At 38.6% G+C, this 25,173-nt stretch overlaps 2 protein-coding genes across 4 annotated transcripts; one reads left to right on the top strand and one right to left on the bottom strand.

Moving 5' to 3' along the window:
- Positions 1 to 2,210: 2,210 nt before the first annotated feature.
- LOC147286586 (protein DETOXIFICATION 3-like) lies at positions 2,211 to 12,409 on the bottom strand. 2 transcript variants are annotated; one of them, XM_086239405.1, is made up of 7 exons: positions 5,656 to 5,904; positions 4,872 to 5,416; positions 4,621 to 4,707; positions 4,478 to 4,534; positions 4,128 to 4,366; positions 2,997 to 3,202; positions 2,211 to 2,270 (listed from the first exon to the last, which is right to left on the bottom strand). In XM_086239405.1, exons 1-7 carry the CDS (start codon positions 5,902 to 5,904, stop codon positions 2,211 to 2,213), a joined length of 1,443 nt encoding a protein of 480 aa, XP_086095531.1. The 2 variants fall into 2 exon arrangements, with proteins under 2 accessions (XP_086095531.1, XP_086095532.1); XM_086239406.1 differs by lacking the exons at positions 2,211 to 2,270; positions 2,997 to 3,202 and adding an exon at positions 12,362 to 12,409 and having other exon boundaries at positions 4,123 to 4,366; positions 5,656 to 5,823.
- A 6,240-nt stretch (positions 12,410 to 18,649) lies between these two features.
- On the top strand, positions 18,650 to 24,178 carry LOC147286585 (Thiamine pyrophosphate dependent pyruvate decarboxylase family protein). 2 transcript variants are annotated; one of them, XM_086241372.1, is made up of 3 exons: positions 18,650 to 20,334; positions 23,457 to 23,815; positions 23,932 to 24,178. In XM_086241372.1, exons 1-2 carry the CDS (start codon positions 18,934 to 18,936, stop codon positions 23,769 to 23,771), a joined length of 1,716 nt encoding a protein of 571 aa, XP_086097498.1. In that variant the 5' UTR covers positions 18,650 to 18,933; the 3' UTR covers positions 23,772 to 23,815; positions 23,932 to 24,178. The 2 variants fall into 2 exon arrangements, with proteins under 2 accessions (XP_086097498.1, XP_086097497.1); XM_086241371.1 differs by having other exon boundaries at positions 23,457 to 24,178.
- Positions 24,179 to 25,173: the final 995 nt, after the last annotated feature.

Here is a 25,173-nt window from a genome sequence, read left to right as displayed (position 1 = left end):
ATTTACAAATTTTTTTCCCACAAATAATATTAAGAAATTAAAAGGTTAGAAAAACAAAAAATCATAAAGCCCACTGCCCACCCATCTCCACCTACCACACCACCTCCTTCCCCTCCCTCCAACCACCCTCATAACCTCCTCCCCTTTCATTTTCTCTTTTATTTCTCTCTCTAAACTCTCTCTCACTTCCCTCCAACAGTAGCCTTGCCATTCTTTTTTTTTTTTTTTGTAACAGTTACTATTGTGATTGGAATATGTTGGGCTAATCTTTGTTTGGTCTGCCATTTGGGATCCCCATCAATCTGATCCCAACCTGATTTCCAAGTTTATTCTAAGAAGATGCAATTAATGGAGATGCTTTTTTTGTTTTTGGTTGCTGGGCTCTTTGAATTGGATAAAAAAAAAAATCAATCTTGTGAAGGAATTTTAATATGTAAAGAAGAGATGGGGAGTATGTAGAGAGAAGAGAAGAGAGAATGAAAGAGAGAGACGAGTGTGGTTGGAGACTCAGAAGGTGGGGAAGGTGGTGGCGTGGGTGGGTAGTCAGTGGGGCTAGATTAATTAAAATTTGTAATTATCATTTACAAAATTCTATATATATATCCAAACAATAGAAAATGCAATTTATAGAAATTTAAATGACGGAGTTTTAAATTCCATCATTTATGAATTTCTGTAAAAATTAAAATTACTTTATCCAAACACACTATAAACCCTCGAGACCCTATGTCAAAAAAAAAACACAGGAGACCCAAGTATTTCCCAGAAAATTAAGGTTCAAGTATTTTATTTACTTTACATCATAATTAGTAATATACGTACGGACGACAAAATACGTATAAAATATGTATGTTTATTATTCGAAATATTTGCTTTAAAAGTACAGTGAAAATTCAAAATATATATATTTTTAAAAAAATTGAAATTGAAATTTTTTCATTTTTTTCAAAAAAATGCAAATAATATGTAAAAAATACAGAATAATATGTGATAATACGAGAACAATACGTGTTTAATACGGGATTGATATGTGTATAATTAAAAAATATGTGTATTATATGTTTGAATTGAAAAATACACATTTTTTTTTTCATATCTTTTGAAAAATACCAAAATACGAAAGTTTTTTCAAAAATATGTACACACGCATATAATACGTGTATTATATGCGAATTTACTAACTATGCTTTACATTAAAGGCAGACATATATAAAATATGGACCCATACTATATAGTTCATGTTCTACTGCCCTCCATTTTTTGGTTTGAGTGTACACTTCTATAATTTAATAAGGTAATATACAAAGTTGTAGTTGTTTTTGGGTGTGTGTTTTTTTTTGTTGGAACCTTTATTTATTTGGAATTCTATAAAGATCACAATCTTTTATTTCTATACCCACAAAAAAATTTCTCCAAATATTTTACTTTTATCCTTAAAGAAGTAAAAAAAAAAAATTGAAAATCCCTTTTCCTCCCTCCACCCCCACCCCCACCACTCCCTTCCTCCCACTAGCCACCTCGTTGGCGGCCCACCAACATTGGTGATCCTCTCTCTCTCTCTCTCTCTCTCTCTCTCTCTCTCTCTCTCCACCAAGTTCTTAGCAGCATCTTCGATCAACCTCTCGGTGTCAGTGAAGGCGACGTAAGATGAGAGGAAGCCATCCATGGCGGCCTGGCACCTCATCGTCGCCGGAATCGATGAATCGCCGGCGAGGGAGCTCGTTCTGCCTAGGCTCGATCCACCATCTTTGTTGGCTTTTACGGCGAGTGGAGTGAAGCCAAAGGAAGAAAGAGGTGAGGCAAGAAGGATGGGACCGGTTTCGCCGAACGACGGAGAACGCGCCGATGGCAGCCGCAGAGAGAGAGAGAGAGAGAGAGAGAGAGAGGCAGTGTGAGAAATGAATTAGAACAAGTGACCCTAGGGCTAAAATCGGAAAATTAAAATAAAAGAGGTCAAACCTAGTTGGGTGTTAGTTGACTAGGGGGTTTTGGGAGAGTTTAAATAATTAATAGGGGGTTTTGAATTAGTTTTATTAAGTGTGGGGGTTTTGAAATAATCTAATTCTAAATACTGGGTTATGAATAGTTTACTAAATTTAAAAACCCCTTCTTTGGCCCAAAAAAAAACCCCTTCCGCAGTTCCGCATATCGAAAAAAAACCTTGTGCACATTATATCAACTTTCTTCTAAGAAACAATTCTTGGGTACATTTATGCTAAAACTTTCTCAGCAGATGAATCTTTAAATATCCTCTCCCTTGCCTTGGTTGCCTGCACCAAATTACACAAAAAAAAAAAAAAACAGTTTAGTTTTTTAAGCTCTTTACAGTACAACAGAAAAACGTTTATTTTAACACCACAATACCACATTCAGAATTTCAACGTTTTAGCCGATCAGCACATTATGTAACAGAATATTGGAATAGGCTAACTATGTAACAGAATGTAGCTGTGCTGTTTGTATTTCTTTAAGGGTCATTATTGTATTTTTGTACTTACTGAGCTGGGGCTTAGAAAGCTCCCTCATATAAATACCAAACTATGTACTTTGAGATTTATTTTATGAGAGATGAGTTTTATTACTCAAAGTTTGTTGGATAGGGGACACCTCGATTTTCTAATTCAAATTTATTGTTGTCAATGATAATTTAATAAGCATAAAAATAGGGCAGTTACAACTTTAATATTTATAAAGGCGGGAATAGGGATCCTCTACTCATATTGTGCAGCTGTACTTATGTCGCAAACAATGATCAATTTGGATTTGCGCTTATATGCAAAGGCGCAAAGCAATATCGTTAATTAGGATTTAAGAGTTAAGTTTTTTGGTTTTTTGGTTTGAAGATTAGTTTTCAAGTTTTATATTGGCAAATGTTAAACATATAATTATATATTAAAAAATTATGTCATTTCAGACATAAACACAAGATCAATACAAACAAATATAAGCAAAGTATATAAATCCCTTAACGAAGGGGAAATCATTTTATTACGAACCTCTTTTTGCCAATTTGTGAAGGACGTAACCAAAGCAAGGGATAGTGCCTGTACAAAAGAGCCTATGAGTAGTCCGATCCAAAGGCCCATTCCCCTCATATGGAGAAGAAAACCCAACCCAAGGGCCATGGGAATTCCAACTAAATAATATGCACCAAGATTGACATAGGCTCCAATATGTTGCCACCCACATCCTCTAGCAACTCCTGGTCCAAACAAAATGACAGGTGTTTATTGTTAGAAAGCAAATTCAATGAACAACCTTAACTTCGACATCTAGGCGATGGATCTGATACACTAATGCGAATCAAATATATAGTTGGCTAGGGTGTAAATTTTAGCATGATATGCATTAATTGCAGTCTAAAGGATCGATGTTTATTGTGATGAGAAATATCGTCTTTATCCAGTAAATATTTGGATAGATTTAGGTCAAACCTCAAGTGGGTCCACTTACGTGTCATTTAAGATAAATCGATTATATCCAATAATTTTTCCAATAAAGTACATGCATGCACCCAACCGCGAATCCATAATTGTTTCTTCCCAGAGGCAAGATAAAGAAGCGTACATTCAAGGGCTACAGGGTTTTGACACGAGATGAAGTCATGAAGATTACTCATGGATGCATGGTCCTAATGAAGGGAGAGAAGTGTCGTGGCTTATATAATTTGATAGGAACTTAGACCTTGATGGTTGGTTGGAAATAGAATGCATTGAAAAATAGGTATCTAAGGAAGGTCTCATTTGTGGACATAGCAAGACAAATGTGGCATGTTTCCAAGGTTCAGACAATAGTGAGAAAGGAAATCCTACTGAGGAATGGGGTCAAATCGAGGTCCATCTTTAGTGTTAACTAGTAATTGGTTAGACGATGCAGTTACACATAGGTATTGGTAGTGCAAATTAAGGAGGGACCAATTAAAGTTGCTTGATTCACGTTATGTGTAAAAAATTTGGTGTTCTTGTGTGATTTCTTTTATCTATTTCATTGGCCCGATTTATTTCTTAATTTTCTTTGATCGGTTTATTAATTGTGAGGACGGTTGGAATTGGGTTTAATTCTCAAACTACAACAAAAACTATAACAATAGTGATGAATGATGATGAAAAGTTAAGAATTAAACTAACCAGAAAGTACTCCTTGTAAGCTGTCTGCGATAACCGAGAGAGAAAGTAGTGGAGACACTCGTTTGACATAATCGACAACTTCCTTATCGTCACTGTAAACATATCCCAACACAGAATGACAAGACAAGAGAATTGTGCTCACAATGACAGCTTCAATAATAGCAAGAAACATCACGGCCCAAACAACTGCTCGAGCTGCATGTGGATTGCCAGCTCCTAATTCATTTGAAATTCGATTGCTGCAAAATGTGATCAAATGCAGTAGTACATGGATCAAAACAGAGTATTAGGGGTCTTTAATTTGGCACTCAAATGGAGTTCATATATTCGTCAGGAGAGAGATTAATTACCTTGCAGCAGCACCAACACCAGATGGTAATTGGAAGTGCAATGATGTTGTTGTGAGGCTGCTCACAAAGGTTAGGAGCTGATTGCACTTGACTCATAAAGCATAGACTATGAAATTAATAGAAGCTAGATAAAGTGTGCATACCAAATAGAAAGTAGAGAAGTTTCAAGCTTTGAATTTGGTAGAAGCCCAGAGAGCAGAATTAGCAACTCAAATGACCACCATTCAAGACTATGATTAAATATAATTACATGTAAAAGAAAATGTCAGTAATTAATCAACAAGCTCCAACAGTAAAGAAGGAGGCAGTGAACATAAATGAGTTTTGTAAAGAAGATGAAGTATTGAATATTATTTTCTATAAGGAAAAAAGAAGAAATTAATTAAGTACCTACCAAACCATTATAGCAGAGGGGACACCAAAGCGAAAAAACTCCTTAATGCTCAACAAAACATCAGTTGAGAAGTGGACATGGGTTTTCTGACAGGCTGAAGAATACTTGATGTAAAGCAGAAGGAAGATCGTATTCAACGAATATGATAAACCTATTGATACTGCCGCTCCAATAATCCCCAATTCAAACTTAAATACCAGAGCCCAACAAACAAGTACATGTAGAAGCAGAGTGGAAGATGTGCTCAAGAGCATTGGAAAAATCATACCCTGAGACAAGAAGAAGCGGACCAAAGATTGAAGAACAGCATAGGCAAATAGTGCAGGGATGAGCCAAATTGCATATCTACCAGCTTCTTGTGAGATTGAAGGGTCTTGGCCCAACAATATTAGCAGTTTGTCCATGAATATCCAGAGGAGAGAAACTGGTACACAAACCAAAGTGAGACAAATTATTGCACAGTATGTATAAGTTCCAAGCTGTTGATATTGCTTTGCTCCATTTGCTTGCCCACATAAAGTTTCCAATCCTCCTGCCATGCCAAACTGCATCATATATTTCAGATCATTAATAAGTCACTTATATACCCTGCTGTGATCTAGTGCATGTAGATGAGTTTATTTAAACTATAATATATTGATTGAGATTAGATGTTAAGCTTGATATACATTACTCATTGAAGAAAACAATTAAGCACAACAAAACTGTATCATGAACAAAATATATAGCAGGGAGAAATTAAAGTAGTAGTAATTAATATGAAATGAATAAGAATATATGTTACAAGGAGACTGAAGCCAGTGACATTGGAGAAGGAGGTGGCGATGGCGACACTGGAAAGGGAGAGTTTGCCGAGATGTCCCGCCATCATCATCGCTATAACCTGCAGCAGGGACTGACACACAGTGACCACCACCATCGGAGCTGCCATGGTGGTCAGCTTCTTTACTTCCTCCACAAATGCACCGCTTCCCCATGGAAACCCCGAAACTACCCTCCCTTCCTCCCTCTTCACCAGTAGTGCCTCTTCCATTGATATCTATCACCAGTCTAGCTATGCTCTAGCTACTTCAAGTAATTGCATACCCAAAATGTGGAAGAGATCGATGTATATTATGATGAATATATAGTGACATTAATGGACTGTACGTAGAGACAAAATATTAGCTAGTCAGAGCAGCCAGAGCAAATTAAAACAGAATAATATATACAGACTATACAGCTGTGTTCTCCTCCATGTTATCGTGGAGCAGTACGTACCAAATCTTGTACGTGGCTAAACCTCGTTGAAAGTCGATTATTTTAGTTTTTAGCTCCACATATTTTATTAAGAAAATTATATAGGCCCACCGACTTAATTAATTTTTTGTAAAAATAATTTTTAAAGAATAATTTAAAAAATAAATAGTACGTGATGACCGAACGAAAATAATAAAAAAGAATGTCGATGTAAATTGAAGAAAGTGGATAACAATTGCCCAATAAATGATTAATGCATTTAATTTGTGCACTAAATTATGATTGCATGTTAAACGACTTTACTATTCTTTTCAATACATCCGTCGGAGGTCCATAGATTCTTAAGTAAATAAAAAAAAAAAAAAAAAACAACACGTAGGAAGCACCTCCAATGCAACAAAGCTGGATCTGAAATAAATTAAACTGCACCAAACTGAAGACTCCGCCAATGTGCTATCCAATTAATAAGAGCATGTAATGGGAGATGATAATAGCTCAAAAACTTATCCTTTATTATATATTTTCTGTACTTGAATTTAATGGACGCTGTTTATTAGTCTTATTATCATTAAATATTTAGAGATTGAAGTAATTACTAGCATTATTACAATTAATTTATTTTTATAATAATCTGGTTTTATTGCTTTAATTACTATGCAGCGGAATAGAAGGTCCTAAGGCTAATTCTATGATTCTATCTGATCAAAGAGGAAAAAAAAAAAAGAGAAATCATGCCATGCATGGTCCCGGTTGTAGACAATAAAAGAGAAAACCGGGACCATGCAATTAGTTTGGGATTAATTTTGGTGGATGGCTTGATGCATATTGTAGATCAGATGGTCCGAGTGTGTGTCATCACGAGAAGGCAATTACACCGTGGGGCCCAGTTGATTAATATCTCTACGTTGATCAAGTTTTTCTTATGAGAGAAGGATTCTTTAGGCAGTTAGTGTTGATTTATTCCCCATAGAAGCATTGGACTTTATATATATATATATATATATATATATATATGTACAGCCTCTTTCTATTGAAGTATATCTCAACTTATTTATGTTGATGTATACTCTATTAGGGCTCACACGAGTCGTTTTGTGTCGATCTGAATCGTTCAATTTTTACATCTTCATTGATAGATCATCCTTATAAAAAATTAGCCAAATCGAAAATCATTTGTCTATCTAACTTTGATCAAATACATGGACGAACCAAATATTTTTGATGAAACCGTTCATTTGTAAATTTCGATAAATTTCGATAAATTTCGGTAAATTTCAGTAAATTTCGATAAATTTTGATAAATTTCGGTAAATTTCGATAAATTTTCTCGAAAAATTATTAAACATGTGTTTCGATTTCGACACCCTAAAAAAACGAAATTTAATTCCTTGCCCAAACCCTTTATTTTTCATTTTTTTTATCATTAAATTCAAGTATAATGAACTTGAAATTTAAATTTAAATTGCAATTAAACTAATGATTGAAAAAAAAAAAGGAAAACAGAAAAAACATATGGATCAATTAAACTGAAAAACGTAAATTAATTGATCAATTTTTTTTTTGGTCGAAAACTAATGGATCAATTAAACTGTTGCAATATTTGATATATTGCAACATGATTGAAGTAGGGAGCGAAGCCTGGCCAAAAAAATAAGATGTAGGGAGCGGAGAGAGGAGAGATGAGAGAGAGAGATATATATATATATTATATAATAGAAAATTAGGATTAAATACCAAATCCTAATAATTTTTTGGTATAGCATGAACACCATATAATATTTCAATTGAACTACTAAATTTAAATATAGTTTTTTAGATTAGGTCACAAACATGTTGGCCCTTTTGATTTGAGCCTTTTTTATTTGACATTTTTGTCCTTTGCCCCACATATATATGATGGATGTTAGTTAAAATTTATAAGGTTTTGACAAAATTGCCCTTGAGGCTTTTATATTATCTTGAAAATTTGCTAATGTAGTCTCAATTTCACATTTAGTTGTGACTGTACGACACTCACAACTTCAAATTTAGTTGTGACTGAACGACAGTCACATTTAAGTTGTGAGACAGTCACAATTAAGTTGTGACTTAATTAAATTTTTTTTTAGAGAAATTATACTATAATATAATATAAATAGAGGTCAAAACAATACTTTTACTCAAAATAATACATAGTATAGTGGTGTGAGTTGTCTCTTTCAATTTACCAAGACAGTCACAGTTAAGTTGTGACTGGATTGATTTTTTTTTTTTTTAATACAATATAGTATAAGTTAATGTAATATTTGTGATGTAATATTATTTTTATTTTTTTATTGTAGTGGCATATGATGTAATATTTGTAAATTCTAATACCTTTTATTTTATTATTTTGTTTGACTTTTCAACTATTACCTAATCTAAAATACTATTTAATTTTGGTACCTAAACTAAAAAATTATTGAAATTTAGTAGTTAAAATCAATAGACCTATACCCTATACCCTATATTCTAAACCATATATCATATATTCTATACTAGTATACTCTATACCATATACCCTATACCCTATACCCTATATCCTATACCCTATACTCTAAACCATATACCATATATTCTATACTAATATACTCTATACCATATACCATACATACTACTATATATAAATTTAGTGTGTTGAGTAATTAATAGAATTTAGGGTTTAGGGTTTAGGCCTATAGGGTATTTAATAGAATTTAAGGTTTGAGGTTTAGGATTTATGGTTGGTTTAGGAGTAAAGGGCTTTAGGGTTTAGGGTATTAATTTTATTATCTAGAATGTATATAAATATATAGATTGGAAAAGCAAGTACACAAGATCCTTTATTTTGGGGTTTCAAAATTTCAATTGGGGTTTGGACTTTGGGGTTTGGAGTTTTTTATTTTTATTACATATGTTTTTTTATAATTTATAGTATATAGTCAATAACTTAATAGTTTACATGTTTTTTAATTTATATCATCTTCTAAACCTTAAGGTGTATGGTATAGGTCATATACCTAATAGGGCCGTTAGGCTAAATGGCTAATACCATATACTAATAATAATATATTATACCAAATTATACATTTATGATTGAGGTAATTACATAAATCATAAATAGTCCATAACTCTATAGTTCATATTGATATTAATATATTATATCATATTTTACTATATTATATCATATTATACAATATACTAAATTACTAATATTATATCATATTGATATAAATTATAAAAAATTAGAAATGTATTATATAAAATTATAAATTATATAGAAAGGTAATACTAAGTATTTTATATTTAGGGTATACCAGTATAGTATAGAAATGTATAAAAATAAATTATTTTAATTATACTTTTTCAAGATACGGTCGGTATCGGTATACTGTCAGTACCAGATTTTGTAAACCAATACTGTTACCGAATTCATCGGTATTTTCGGTATAAAATCGGTACGGTATCGGTATTTTTCAGTATTTCGATATTTTTACCCAGCCCTACCCATTATACTATGGGGTGGGTTACGTGGGTACGTATAAGTTTGATAAATTTTTCACTTAAATAAGTTTGGTTTTGTTGGTAACTGCCTGCTGGGTCAAATAGTCATCCCTTAGGGATGAAAGTAATTGTTTAAGCTAAAAAGCATGTAATGATCAGTGGTTGGGAGGTAATGTATATGGGTTTGACTGGAAATTGTCAAAAAGAATGGCGAAAAAAGAAGCAATTTGGATATACTTTTAAATTATCATATTTCTATTTTTGTTGTTTCGTACTTGGATAAACCTTTGAGCATATAACCCTATTTTAAAGCATCAAACCTCCAAGTAGTATACCTAAAATACAACAATAGACATAATAGAAAACATTTGAGCACTTGGATAGACATTTTTTAAACATTGCACCTCATATTTTCAATGTGGATTTCACGTTTGCTTTCAATCCTTGCATTGTCAATCTTTTTTTGTTCCAAAGGTTGGATATCAGTTATACGTCCCATAACATCTGCCAATTTTTAAAATAGAATGGTGAACAATTTAAATGTGTAAAACCATTTTTTAAATATAGGTTTGGGTAGTGAAAATTAGCTAGGAAAGATGATTACAATTGATAAATCTAATTATTACTTGTGAGGAATGAGTGGACATTGATTCTTGATGATAGCTGACTGTAATCAATAAGGTTGAAACGGTGCATTGAGATTTTAGGGCGAACGACTGTCAATTTGTTAAAGATCGTTCTCTCATTGAAGATGACCACTGCAGGATAAGGCAGAACCTTGTAGGACGGTCGATTATTCACAGTGTGAAAATTGATGATTTCATAAATAGAGTTTGCCTCTATTTTGGGAGCAACAACATCATAATCTATTTCTTTAATCGTCACTCGGATCCCATCGCCTTTAATGGTTAAAATAAAAAGAACAACAATCAATAACAAATAAATGATATTTAAGTAGTTTGTGTGTCTGCATAGTATATCATTTTATAAATAATCATTTATCATCCATGGAAGAAGCTTTTCAACAAATTTATGCGACTATGTTTTATTATTTTAGATAAGTTGTTGATGTAACCAAACAATGCACTATTTGAATAGAAATTAGTATAAATTTTCATCGTTTACAACTTTACATGATATGTTATGGTCAGAAATATATATATTTTTTTCATTCATATGCGGAAAATATGATCATAACAGTTATAGAATGTGTAGTTGCTTTTGAACTTATTTTTAAACAGGTTACAAATAAATATCCAGAATGTTAAGATATCCAATGGTAGAAAGGTCAATTTTGGAATTGATATGATGTTTTAACACATGAAGAACATGCAGATGCACCATGGATAAAGAAACATGAAGATTGTAGATAAAGAAAGCAAATAATGTGCCATTAAACATCTCTATCAGCATTGTGTAAAGTTAAGTGATTTTGTGAATTAAATGAAAAAAAAAAAAGTTAATAAGGTGTACTTTTCATATATTTGAAATTTGGAATGTAATTGCATTATCATAATATGATCAACAGTCAAAGTAAGTATGGCAGTCAGGCCTGAAATTATAGTTTACGTCAAGTTAGAAAACGAGATCATTATAAACTCAAGGAAATGGCTTGACCTTCGATTAATCTTTAAGCGCGTATATATAGAGGATGACTTAATCCTCATGGCTTTAGGACTGTAAGTTCAATGAACTTGTAGTCATCGAGAAGTACACTCCTTGTGGGAATAAACTTCTATGCTTGAGTTCTTATTTATGAAGGACTCAAGCTATTTGATTTGTGTGGAAGTTGGAATCCTAGTAGAACGTAGAGTTCTTAGGTCCCTGGTGTTTTACATTCTTGGGGGAGGTCCCTTGTGTACAGGTTTGGTGGACTCGTGCCCATTTTCCTTCCTTTGGATTAGCTAGCCATGTTGTATATTCTTCACGGTCTCTCAAATATGTTTCTTGCTCGGTCCCTCAAGTTGTTTTAGGCGGATGTAGCTTACTTTGATGGGAGTTATGGTCCAATATTATATTTGTTGCGGTCTCTCCATTTTTACACAATTGAGGGTCCTATGCATTTTGTCATTTCTTCATAGAACTTGTATTTATTTAAAATAGGGAGTAGGTCCCTTAGTTACTTTATGAGTCATTCCTTATTCACTCTAGGCCTTTATAATTATAAAATTATAGTCCCACAATGTAGCAAACATTTGTTATTTTTAGAAATAAGGTAGAGACAAATCACATTCTTTTTTAAGAAAATAAACATGGTCATTTGGATTTTGAAAGACTTGTGGAATTCTCATCCTTGTAAAAAAAGAAAAAGATTATCTTTAGATGGCATCATGGCATAAAGAAAAGACATATATATTGTCGTACAGGGAACTCTCCCCCTCTAAGCGAGAGTTTTTTCAAACCGTGACTCTAACGCTTGCAATTGCAGGCGGCTAGGGTTTTGGGTTCCTTCATCTCGACGTCACTGTTGAGGTTGTGCCTCCCTCTCCTCTTCCCTCTTGAGTCTGCCTGCCTGGTGCAGTGGCCAGAAGATGGAGGAGATAGAGACGAGTTTTTCAAAGACCTTGACGTTAACGGAGGAGGAAGTCGACGCGATTCCGATAGCCAGACCAACTTCGACGGTTAACTCAGAGGTTCTGCAACGCAGCTTAGTGGGGCATGTCCTCACCGCAAAATCCTTTCATCGCACAGCTTTTAAACAAACCATGGTGAAGCTATGGGATGCGATGGGAACGATCACTGTGAAAGACCTTGGACCTAATCTCTTTTTATTCATCTTTGCTTTCTCGGAGGACAAGGATCAGGTCATCCGCCATGCTCCCTGGACTTTCGACAAGGCCTTGGTGTTGTTGGAAGAACCAAATGGCAGGATCGCCCCATCACAGATGAAATTGAAGTTTGCTGATTTCTGGGTGCAATGCCATAACTTACCTTTCGATTACATGTCTGAGGAAACCGGGAAGATTATCGGGGACGGGATTGGACAATTTTTAGAAGGCGCAGGGGGATATGAGTCACATTTGATGGGGCGTTTTCTGCGAATCCGGGTACGCATCGATGTTACACGCCCCCTGCCTCGAGTCAAGAAGTTGTTGATTGATGAGGGCGTTATGATCACTGCAGAGTTCCGATACGAGCGGCTTCCACACTTTTGTTTTGAATGTGGACGAATTGGACATAACTCCAAACACTGTGCTTTCATTCCCAATGAGCAGAAGCAAAAACCTCTGCACCAATGGGGGGCCTGGCTTGTAGCGCGGGGGGAACCTGGCAAATTCTCCCCTGCTGCGAGTACTGAGGAAGGACAGCATGAAGCCGCAGTGAATACTATAGTAGAAGAGGTGGTGGAGCGAGAGATGCGGAGTAAAGCAGCAAGAGGGGGCGACATGACTTCAAAGGGGGGTAATCGAACCGGGAAACATACTCTGGGGGGCCATGTTTCTGGGTCACCTAATACAGACAAGGACTCCAGACAAGGAAAGGAGAATGATGTGAGGGGAAGGGCTGCTGCCGAGAACACTGATAAACAAATTCCTGTTCGAAGTATTTTCAACAATCTCAAGCAAGTTCTAGGAGATGTCACTAACACCATGTCCCCTCCCAACACTTTCGGAGGGAATTCAGCAGAGAAAATCCAGAAAGAAAGGACAAAGGATGCACAGCCGAGACGCCCAAAGGTAGTGGAGGGGAAAAAAGAAAAGGAGAAATATTTTCAAGAAGAGAGTCAGGCAACCTTGAGAACGACAGTGGAGGGGGAGGATGATGGCCTCACCCCAAAAACAATTACACCTCCAGGGGGAGTTATCACGGATTTAAGCAGTGTGTTAAAACAGGTTCTACATCCTACGGCTACGCCATCGACTCAAGCAAGTGCTCCCGGGCAGTCTAAGATCAAAGTGTGGGCGAAGAAACCAGACAAACCCACCTCCAAATCGAGCAGGCCTCCCTCCAATGGGGGGGAAATTGTAGGAAACATGATCATGACCAGAAAACGTAAGGCAGAAGGAAGAGCACTACCTGAAATGGAAGTACCTAAGAAAGGAAAGACTGCAGTGACTGAAAACAATACAGCCGCTCTGGCTCAAGTGGTGGGTTCGGACTCTCCGACCCACCACGAACAATGAAGCTCCTAAGCTGGAATGTTCGGGGACTCCGGCAACCCCGAACATTCGACTCCCTTAAGAATCTTTTAAGGGAGACAAGGCCGGACGTGGTCTTCTTGATGGAGACACGGATGACAGAGTATCAAATGGAGAATTTACATGTAAAATTGGGAATGAAAGGAAGCATCCGGGTAGGTAGACGTGGTCTCGGCGGAGGCCTCATTCTCCTATGGTCACAGGGATGGGATCTCCGACTCCTTAATTATTCGGAGGGACATATTGACATGATGATTGAGACACCCACCCTCTACAGCTTCAGATTTACTGGATTTTATGGCAACCCTATGATCGGACAACGGCGCCACTCATGGGAACTTTTACGACGTCTATGTAATATGAGGAGAGGACCATGGGTCGTAATGGGGGATTTCAACGAGATTCTGGTTGCCCAGGAGAAAGAGGGCGGGCTTGAGAGAGCGGAGGGGCAGATGAGAGGTTTCCAAGAGGTATTGTTGGATTGTGAGCTTGAATCTACCCGGCATGTTGGAAATCAGTTCACTTGGCAATGTGTCAGGAATGGGATGGTCTATGTACGAGAACGTTTGGACCGCTGTCTTGTTAACGCCACTATGAAGGCCCATTTCAGTCATATTTGCACACACCATTTGGAGGCCACAGGGTCTGATCATATCCCCATTCTGACCGAGATTTTGACATGTAACACACCGATCACCCCTGGCAGACGCCCTCGCCGCTTCCACTTCGAACAAATGTGGTGTAAGGAGGCCGAATGTGAAGAAATCATCGCAGACACTTGGGGTGGGGCTGCTCGGCAGGAGCAGTCGGTGCAAGATGGACTCAAACAGTGTGCTGGGCGGCTATCTACTTGGAGCGCTCAGTTCTATGGGGCTCAAAGGAAGGCTATCAACCGAGTTCGAAATGAGTTGAGGCATATCAAGGCTCAGCCGTTGCATGAGGGCTCTCTTCAAGCACAAATGAGAGCAGAAAAACAACTTGACACTCTGATCTCGGGGGAGGAAACTTACTGGAGACAGCGATCGCGAATAACCTGGCTGACAGAGGGTGATAGAAATACTAAATATTTCCATGCACAGGCCCGGGCACGGGGGAAAAGGAACTCAGTGACTGGTCTGCTGAACGACCAAAATATTTGGGTCACCAATCCGGATGTGATCGGTACTATGTTCTGTGATTATTTCTCTAATTTATTTGCTTCCACAGGTGGCATCGATATGGAGCGCTTTCTGGGGTTGATTGAACCCAAAATAACTGTTGAAATGAACTCGCAGCTTATACACCCTTATACAAAGGTTGACATCGAAACGGCCCTCAAGCAAATGTACCCCACTAAGGCACCTGGGACCGACGGAATGCCTGCTCTCTTCTACCAACGTTATTGGCATATTGTTGGAGATGAGGTTTCCACTTTCTGCCTGCGTATTCTTAATGGTGAAGCGAGTGCCAGGGATGTCAACCACACGCTGATCGCTTTAATTCCTAAGCTCGACGAGCCAAAGCGGGTCACAGAGTTCCGGCCCATCAGCCTCTGCACGGTTTTATACAAGCTGGTAGCGAAGACACTCGCAAACAGACTCAAAGTACTGCTACCCCATGTTATATCTGAGAACCAGAGTGCTTTTGTTCCGGGTCGACAGATTTTGGACAATGTAATCGCTGCTTTTGAAACCACCCACACCATAAAGCACACAAGGGCGAATGATACTCCTAAAATGGCCATTAAACTTGACATGGCAAAAGCATATGACAGGGTGGAATGGAACTTTCTTGAGGCCATTTTGCGGAAGCTGGGTTTTCATGATCTATGGATTAATCGGGTAATGGATTGTCTTTCAACGGTGTCCTTCTCTGTCCTTTGGCGTGGCAACCCATTGGGTTTTATTACCCCGAAAAGGGGTCTGAGACAGGGATGCCCACTCTCGCCCTATCTTTTTCTCTTCTGTGGGGAAAGCCTAAGCCTGGCACTTCACCATGCCGAACTCAATGGAAGAATCCTCGGTGTCCGGGTAGCTGCACGTGCACCCTCCATATCCCACCTCTTCTACGCAGATGATAGTATCCTTTTTCTGGAGGCTACTGTCAATGCCTGCTTGGCAGTTAGGGATGTTCTCCGGGCTTACGAAGAGGCGTCGGGTCAAAAAGTCAATTACGACAAATTTGCTGTGTGTTTCAGTTCGAATACTCCTCATCTAATCAAGGTGATTATCTCGCAATGTCTACATGTACCTATTGTTGCCTGTCATGAGAAATATTTAGGCCTACCCACTGTGGCTGGACGGGAAAAAAAGAAGCTCTTCAAAACTGTTCAAGATCGAGTTTGGCAACGTGTTCAAGGATGGAAAGAACGCTTTCTCTCACGGGCTGGAAAAACTATCCTTATTCAGGCTGTCCTACAGGCGATTCCTACTTATTATATGGGTATCTTTCGCATGCCGAAAGGGGTTCAAAAAACTATCACTTCCTTCATTGCCCGATTCTGGTGGGGGAAAGAGAATTTGGCTCGGGGTATCCACTGGGTTAGATGGGACAAGCTATGCCAGCCGAAATGGGAAGGTGGGTTGGGCTTCAGAGAATTCGGGAGCTTTAATCGGGCTTTACTTGCAAAACAGAGCTGGCGCTTAATGTTGAATCCTCACTCTCTGGTTGGCCGGGTTATGAAAAGCCGCTATTATCCGAATGGCTCCATTCTCTCGGCCGGTTTGGGCACTCAGCCATCTCTTGTTTGGCGATCTCTCCACTGGGCACGTACGCTGCTCCACAAAGGCTTGCGATGGAGAGTGGGTGATGGCACCTCCATTCGTGTATACAGTGATGCATGGCTGCCCACCCCTACCACTTTTATGCCACAATCCCCAATGAGCCTGCCCCCTGACACACGCGTCAAAGACCTTATCACCCCCAGAGGGCTTTGGAATGTCCCATTACTTCAGCAGCATTTCTGGCCTCAAGAGGTGGAAGCGATCATCAGCCTCCCTCTCGGTAGGCTCCAGCAACCAGATAGATTGTTCTGGCATTATACAAGAGATGGCAAATATAGTGTTGGCAGTGGTTATTGGCTCGATCGTCAGACCCCCAGTAACATGGATGGCCAAGCTTCAAAGATGCAATCACTCCATCGCTTTTGGAAGGGTATCTGGCAGCTTAAAATTCCGGGTAAAATCAAGCTATTTTTATGGCGGTGCTGCCTTGAAGTGCTCCCATGTGGAGTGGGCTTATTTAAAAGGCATTTGGTTCAATCCCCTGACTGCCCTCGCTGCCATTCCGCCTATGAAACGGTCCTACATGGAATATGGGGATGCCCCATTGCACAACAGGTGTGGGCGCTCTCTGCTATTAGTAATGCTGTGGGGATGAGAATGGATGGAAGGTTCATTAGTCTTCTGGAATTTGCGCAAGCAGTGCTCTCAACAAGGGAATTAACTCAGTTTGCCTATCTCTGTTGGGGAATATGGAATTCTAGAAATAAGTGGGTGTTCAATCAGATTGAAGAACGGGCTGAGATTATCTTTGATCGACTAGTTTCTTATGCTACTGAATATGACTCTGCGAACATGCCCCAAAACCTCCCAGCTGTGTCGACTCCACCTAGGGGTCACTGGGAGCCGCCGCCTTTGGAGTGGGCAAAAATTAACACTGATGGTGCAACTGGGAAGGGGGCGGATCGCAGGGGGCTGGGGGTGGTCATCCGTGACAGTGAGGGCGCTATGCTCCTTGCGGCCACCAAACTAATTTTCACTCCTCTCGCCCCTCGCACAACGGAACTCATGGCTGCTCTGGTTGGGCTACAGCTGGCTGCCGATGTGGGCCTTCAAAACGTCATCCTGGAACTTGATGCCGAAGGGGTGGTGCAAGATGTGAACAATCCGAGCTTATGTATGGCTGCAGATGGTGTGCTTGTAGAAGACATCAAGGTGCTGATGAAACGTTTCCCAGGTGCTTGCTGCCAATTCCGGCGACGGACTAGCAATAAAGTGGCGCATGCACTAGCAAACCATGCTTTCTCTTCTTTAAACTTCAATGTTTGGCTTGACTCTACATCTGGGCCTTCTTGGCTTTCAGATCTTTTGTATGAAGACTTATTTCATGAATAAATGTCTAGCCTCCTTTATCTCAAAAAAAAAAAAAAATGGCATAAAGAAAAGACATAAATTCAATTTAGACACATAACTATATATGCTATTTCAACAGGGTCTACGAACTTTCAAATATTTCAAATATACACCTGATTTATTATGTAAATTAAAAAATGAAATTCCGTCCATCAATTTATTGAGAGATCAGTTAAATGTCAGCTTGACTTTTGCTAACGGGGATTAATTGGCGACGTGGCACCAACTCAGCATACATTTTCCGCCAAATGAGCAACACATGTTCACTTGACACGAGCCCACACACCCATCACCTCTTTCCCGCTCGTCGAACGCTTTCATGACCATTTAGTCTCCCAAAAACATCACGTTTTCCCTCAAATTCGAATATAAATCCCTCACTTGTGTTCAAAGAGCGAGAAAGAGATGATGAGTTTGTGGACCCGTGTCAGGGGTTAGGTGGACCTGTGTCGCTCATTTCCCGCCAAATGAGCGACACGGGTCCACCTAACCCCTGACACAGGCTCACAAACTCTCTCTCTATTATTATTAAATTGTGAGTCTGTGTCGCTTATTTGGCGGGAAATATTTGCTAAGATAGAGCCACATCGCCAAGTAATCTCGGTCAGCAAAAGTCAAGCTGTTATTTAACTGATCTCTCAACGAATCAATGGACAGAAATTTATTTTTCAATTTAGATAATAAATCGGGTGTATATTTGAAATATTTTAAAGTTTATGGACCCGTTGAAATAGGTTATATAGTTATGTGTCTTAATTGAATTTATGTCTAAAGAAAATAATGCAACTTTAGTGCCCATTGTGTTGTTCCACTGACGCAGCCACCGCCCACCAAACCAGTAAAGGGAAGACTGGCGGCCACAACATCTCTTCAAATTTGCTTCCTCCATCAGCAACCCACCTTATCGTCCTCACCTTCCCCAGACACACACACCCCGCAAAAATCCTCTCAATAATTGTTAACCCATTTCCAGGGGCATAATCGTCATTCAAATCCCATAGCTATATATATACCACTCTCTTCACTCTCACTCACACATTTCCCCAACCAGAAGCTCAACTATTAGCTCTAATGGCGGACTCAGACTCTAAAACCTTGCTCGATGGAAACCAACTGATCGCAAAGTCCCTGGCCCGGTTCGGCGTGGACCGCATGTTCGGCGTGGTGGGCATCCCCGTCACTTCACTAGCGAACCGCGCGGTCTCGCTCGGAGTCCGATTCATCGCCTTCCACAACGAGCAGTCCGCGGGCTACGCTGCCTCCGCCTACGGGTACCTCACGGGTCGACCCGGCGTTCTCCTCACCGTCTCGGGCCCCGGATGCGTCCACGGGCTCGCGGGCCTCTCCAACGCCATGGCCAATGCGTGGCCCATGGTGATGATCTCCGGCTCGTGCGATCAGAAAGATTTCGGCCGCGGCGATTTCCAGGAGCTCGATCAGATCGCCGCCGTGAAACCCTTTTCGAAGTTCGCTGTGAAGGCAAAAGAAATTAGGGAAATACCCGACTGCGTGTTCCAGGCTTTGTCCCGGGCCGGTTCGGGCCGACCCGGCGGGTGTTATTTAGATTTCCCGTCGGATGTTCTGCACCAGACTATTTCCGAGTCGGAGGCCGAGAGCTTATTGGCTGCTGCCACCGAGAGTTTAGGAAAGAATGAAGAGGTTGTGAATGTGCAGAAGTCGCAGATTGAGGAAGCGGTTTCGCTTCTTCGACACGCCGAGAGGCCTTTGATTGTGTTTGGGAAAGGAGCGGCATATGCGCGAGCTGAGAATGTGTTGAGGAAGCTTGTGGAGAGCACTGGAATTCCATTCTTGCCCACTCCAATGGGAAAGGGGTTGTTGTCTGATACCCATGAGCTGGCGGCGACCGCTGCGAGATCCCTGGCAATCGGCAAATGTGACGTTGCGCTTGTTGTTGGTGCAAGGCTGAATTGGCTGTTGCACTTTGGTGAGCCGCCCAAGTGGTCTAAGGACGTGAAGTTCATTTTGGTTGATGTTAGTAAGGAAGAGATTGAGCTGAGAAAACCCCATTTGGGTTTGGTTGGAGATGCGAAATTGGTGTTGGAAAAGATCAATAAGGAGATTAAGGATGACCCTTTTTGTTTGGGGAGGTCTCATCCATGGATTGAAGCGATATCGAGTAAGGCAAAGGAGAATGTGTCGAAAATGGAGGTTCAGTTAGCGAAGGAAATAGTGCCCTTTAATTTCTTGACGCCAATGAAAATTATTAGAGACGCAATTTTGGGATTGGGTAGCCCTGCTCCTATATTGGTTTCCGAGGGGGCAAACACAATGGATATTGGTCGGGCGGTTTTGGTTCAGACTGAGCCGAGGACCAGGTTAGATGCAGGGACTTGGGGGACGATGGGGGTTGGTCTGGGTTACTGTATTGCAGCTGCTGTGGCTTCTCCTGACCGGCTTGTAGTTGCAGTGGAAGGGGATTCTGGATTTGGGTTCAGTGCAATGGAAGTTGAGGTATGATTCCTTATATGTTGATTCTTTATAACATGTAATGCTTATTCATTTATGGTAATTTGTCTGCTGTGTATGATAGCTTCCATTGTTTTAGCAAGGATAACCTGTTCGTTTTATGTTAATAGTTTCACGAGAATGCTGACAGTGATTGTTGCCAAGTTCTTTTCCCTCTCCTAGAACATGTTCTAGGTTTAAGTTAGTCAATTCTCAATTATGATCTGAGAGTTGGAGTGACTTAAGCTGCTTGTTTTCTGTTATATTAATAAGCTTCATTTGTACCTCTGGATCGTGGCTTTGATGTTCAATTGAGCCTCAGTTTTTGGTTGTTGATATTGATTCATTTTCCTTTGGTTCATTAGACATGAAGAAAATTTGGTTCTTTTATTTAGGCATAGGGATTAAAAGAATTTGGTGCTGAGATACTTTAGTTGGACATGTTTGTTGGATTTATCAATTCTCACTACTTGGCTCAGCATCAGGGTTTAGAGGACCTAGGAATTCCCAATTTTTCGCGGCGGGGGTTGGCGGTGGGAACTAGTAGTAAATACTAAACATGGAAAATTAAAAACTAGTAGTAAGGTTTTGGTTTTTGGCTTTCAGGGTTTTATTTATTTATTTGAAAACAAAAAATTAAAGATAAAGAAGGAAAAAGAGAAAAAGTGAAAAGGGGAGATGATAGAGATGAGGGGAAGAAGAGATAAAATATAGAATGGAAAAACTGAAAACAGTTCTAAATATTTTTAATTTGAGTTTTAAGTGCTCTACTTTTCTTCTCCACCTCTCAAAATACTCATTTCCTCTCTTCTCTTTCATATCCTTTTCCTCTTTCTCTTCAATTAAAAGACATACAACGGAAAACAAACACCTTAATAGACGGGCCTTAAGATGTTATTAATAAGAATAGTACAATAACAAATAAGAAAGCTTAATATATAAATTCATAAAAAGAAAAGTTATAGATGCACTAAGCTCTGAGGTAAACGTATAATCATAACAAAATTATGTCACAAAGAAAAAAAAAGAACAGAAAACATATATAACATTTATTTCAACAAGTTGAGAATATGACATAAGATACAATCATACAAGTAGATTAAGGAAAAAAAAGCATAAAACGATTTGTCAAACTATAAAACAAAGATAGCCCATAGCTCGTGTATCTTAATAAGGGGAAGAAATAGAGATCACTTGGTTTTTTGTTAAGGGAAAATCACTTGTTGTTCATTTAAGAGAACTTGGAGAATCTTTCTTGGGCTCTCAAGTGTCAGTAGAACTAGATCTGTGTTTGTAGAGAACTGTTGAAAAGTCTAAAAGAAAGAAGAGATAGGAGACCCGAGACAGATAGAGAGAAGTGGATGTGCTGAGTTGTCAAGAGAAGGGGGGGAAGCTCCATAACAGAGGAGAGAGGAGGGGTTGTAAAGGAATAGACATTGTTGAAGAGGATAAAGCACGATATGGATGGTAGAAGGGTTAAATTGTTCTGTAAGGTTATGGTGATTCTCTTTCTATTTTTTAAATATATATATATATATATAATGCAGTCATAAGACGGGGTTTTAGATATGGGCAGCTATAGTAAGGGTGGGGCTTTAAGAAATAGGCAGCTTAAGTGAGGGTGGGGCTTTAAGAAATGGGCAGCTTAAGTGAGGGTGGGGATTTAAGAAATGGGCAGAGGTGGAAGGAGTTGAGTCTTGCAGGGGCCATGACCCCCTTCGGTCTCTATATAAGTCTTCCCTTGGAAATCCTTTGTATATAGAAAATTTTGAATTCCTTACAAAGAAAGCTTGAGGCATCTACTATATTGTTGGTAATGTGGTGAGGTTCCTATGAGAATAGGTTATCCTTGATTCCCTTTGCAGATATCTTTGCTTGCTTCGTGTTGTTAGAGCTTGAAGTTTAGGAGACATTTGCTAACTCTGATTTAGCTTTCTGGGAGAGAGAAATGGTGGTAATCAGCTTTCAAGGGCCTTTTCTTTGAAAAATTTTGTTCATCTATCTTCAGCATAGTTTTCTGTTTGGTTTTTGGTAGAACTGCTGAGGATTAAAGTGCTTTAGTCCCGGGTCAAAAATTTGAAGGTTAGTCTGATAATTGCAACAGCTTAATTGGAATGCCGTGTTCTCTGTTTCTCTCTCTCTCTTCCAGTTTTTGTGGGTATCAGGGAAGACTGTTCCATTGTTTTGTTACATTGGTGGTGTGTTGAGAATCCTTGCAAGGATAGGTTTCTATTTCATATTGCCTCTACAAATGGTATGAGGGGTTTGGTGGCTTAATTTGATTACCAAGGCTTGCTTATAGTAAGGAACCGAGTTTTACTTTACGAGACATTTCAATGAATAAAAGGTTCTATATCTTTGAGTTAGTTTTGCTTCTAGATTAGCCATTAATGATGGGAAAAGAAGAAGACAGATATTTTCAGATTCATGTGTCTTCTGTGGTGAAGTTTTCCTATTTTGACTATAAGTTGTCTGCATCCTTCCTCATGTAGGCTCAAATGTGAAAGAGGAGTTCTGCCTGTGTTCAGTCAGAAAATTAGACAATAGAGGGAAACTTCAACTGGACATGTTTGGTGGCTTATTTGGTTCTTTTGTTTTGCCTCGTTCAACTTGTTACGTCACTTACACCTTAGTTAATCCTTTCTACTTGGGTTTTCCCATGTATGGTCATCTAGTTGAACAGTTGGTATAAGCTTTATGCACATTTTCTGGTGGTCTTCTGTCCCAAATTTTTGAAAAGCGTTAGGTGGTCTTCTGTATAGTCAGAAAACAAAAAGAAAAATAGAAAAGGTGATGAGAAGTTTGAACCGGATACATTTCCAAACTATTTTATCCATTCAATTTGTCCTTATTTGGTTCTATATGTAGGTTTTGTTAAGGCCTCATCCAGAGGGTTACAAGCTATTTTTTATGAGGTTTAATTATTCTCACTTGATTATCTTTTCAACCTCTTTTCAGTAAGCAAGAACCTCTTTGAACTTTCCATTGGATCATTTATGTTTTATGTCTATTCATTTTTCTTCATTGATATATGTATTTCATGTCGTGCGTGTCGTGTTTTTGTGCTCTGTCTCTCACTGCTCAAGAGACTATTTTATGCGGTGTGTACGTTTTCTTGACTTCTGCAGACATTGGTTCGATACCAGTTGCCTGTTGTTGTGATTGTCTTTAACAACGGTGGTGTATATGGCGGTGACAGAAGAAGCCCAGACGAAATTAGTGGGCCTTACAAAGATGACCCTGCTCCCACTTCTTTTGTCCCTAGTGCGGGTTATCACACTCTGATTGAAGCTTTTGGAGGCAAAGGTTATCTTGTTGGGACACCCGAAGAACTCAAGTCTGCTCTTTCGGAATCCTTCTGTGCACGAAAACCAGCTGTTGTAAATGTAATAATTGATCCTTATGCTGGGGCAGAAAGTGGGAGGCTTCAACACAAAAACTGATGAGGCCTTAACTGGATCCATCCTTGTATGCTCATTTGCTGCCGGTAAAGTTTCTTCTGTATGACAAATAATGTAAACTTGTGTGAGCTTCGGAGTGCTCATTAATTTTCAGGAATTCCACTAAGCTCACAGTTTGTTTATGCTTGGTCTTGGCCTGTAGATTAAAGCGATGTTGAAATGAATGTTCATTGAATCAAGGAACCGACCATATTGATTTATGGTATTGTGGCATACACACGCATACGAATATTAGAAGTGTATTGAAACTGAAGCTTCTGTTGTATGTTTATAAGTTAATTGTAACCTTAATATCAGTCAGCAACCGTTCTGTACTCAACTGTAAAAACGAGGAATGGCATGAAAAATGTTCCAGGTTTATGAGTTAATTGTAAGCTTATTAATGTTTATCCGATGCTTTGCTTCGTCAGAATTTAAGTTCTGTTTTTGGTAGACGAATTCATTAACTTTTGGGTTTTCGACTGAAACACCCTTATTTCTTCTTCTTTTTTTGGCTTCTACCCTTATGTCATATTCAACCTATTCAAAAATCAACATACAGAGGATTTTTACGCTTAACGACATATATATTTTTCCTCTCAACTTGGAGTTTTACGCCGAGTGCTTGCACTGCACTGCAGTAGCATTTTTTTGTATATTTTTTCGGTGTAGTTAACTTGATGAATTCCTTAAAACATACAAAATGATACGTAAGAACCCTCAAAGACCCAACAACAAAAAAGAACATCAACAAACATGTAGAATAGGAAAAAAAAAATGACTTTAGGCTGACTCACCTAAGAAATCCACAAATTAATAGACAAAATGGCTTTTGTTTGTTTTCCTCTTTAAAAGGAAAATTGCAGTTTACAGAATTAAACCCATCACAGATGTTGTAAAGAAAAAAAAAGTTTGAATTGTTTAAAAAACAATAAAATATTAATTTTAAAGTGTAAAAAATTAACAGAGTGTGAATAGCAGTGTTTCCTATTAAGCTACTTTACCGATCAAATGCCTAGGTAAATTAACTTTGGAGAAAATAAACTGAGTGTGAAGCAGAAAAGAAATTTGCTGGCAGCTACCAGTTGTTTTATTTTATTAGTTATTATTACATTTGAGGAATGAAGAATTTAAGCTTGAGATATCAACTTCATCAAATGGACCCAAAAGAAAAAAAGAAAAAATAATATATAAAATGAAACTGATTAAAAGAAGTTCCTGCAGTGAACGTTACCCCATCATCTCTAGCTGAAGCCTGAATTGTTATTATGTTGTTTAATTAGCCATGACAGTTTTTCTGTCTCAATCTACTCTATAGATATTAATAAAACAATTAAACCTAGGGTCAGGCTTACAATAGTCAACAACTACACATGCTAGTTGTCGCTATTTTGACCAAAACTTA

The sequence above is a fragment of the Dryas octopetala genome, chromosome 4, assembly GCF_963921425.1.
Source record: "Dryas octopetala chromosome 4, drDryOcto1.1, whole genome shotgun sequence".
Classification (NCBI taxonomy): Eukaryota; Viridiplantae; Streptophyta; class Magnoliopsida; order Rosales; family Rosaceae; genus Dryas; species Dryas octopetala.
The sequence above is the reverse complement of the archived record's forward strand: the minus strand, read 5'-3'. Positions and strand labels throughout refer to the sequence as shown.

Excerpts from the sequence above, each read along its gene's own strand:
- LOC147286586 (XM_086239405.1), bottom strand. The coding sequence starts at position 5,904 with ATGGAAGAGGCACTACTGGTGAAGAGGGAGGAAGGGAGGGTAGTTTCG. Across the intron at positions 3,203-4,127 it reads CTTACAAGGAGTACTTTCTG|GAGTTGCTAGAGGATGTGGG; the intron begins GTTAGTTTAATT and ends TGTTTGGACCAG. Across the intron at positions 2,271-2,996 it reads TCACAAATTGGCAAAAAGAG|GCAACCAAGGCAAGGGAGAG; the intron begins GTTCGTAATAAA and ends AATTTGGTGCAG.
- LOC147286585 (XM_086241372.1), top strand. The coding sequence starts at position 18,934 with ATGGCGGACTCAGACTCTAAAACCTTGCTCGATGGAAACCAACTGATC. Across the intron at positions 20,335-23,456 it reads TCAGTGCAATGGAAGTTGAG|ACATTGGTTCGATACCAGTT; the intron begins GTATGATTCCTT and ends TGACTTCTGCAG.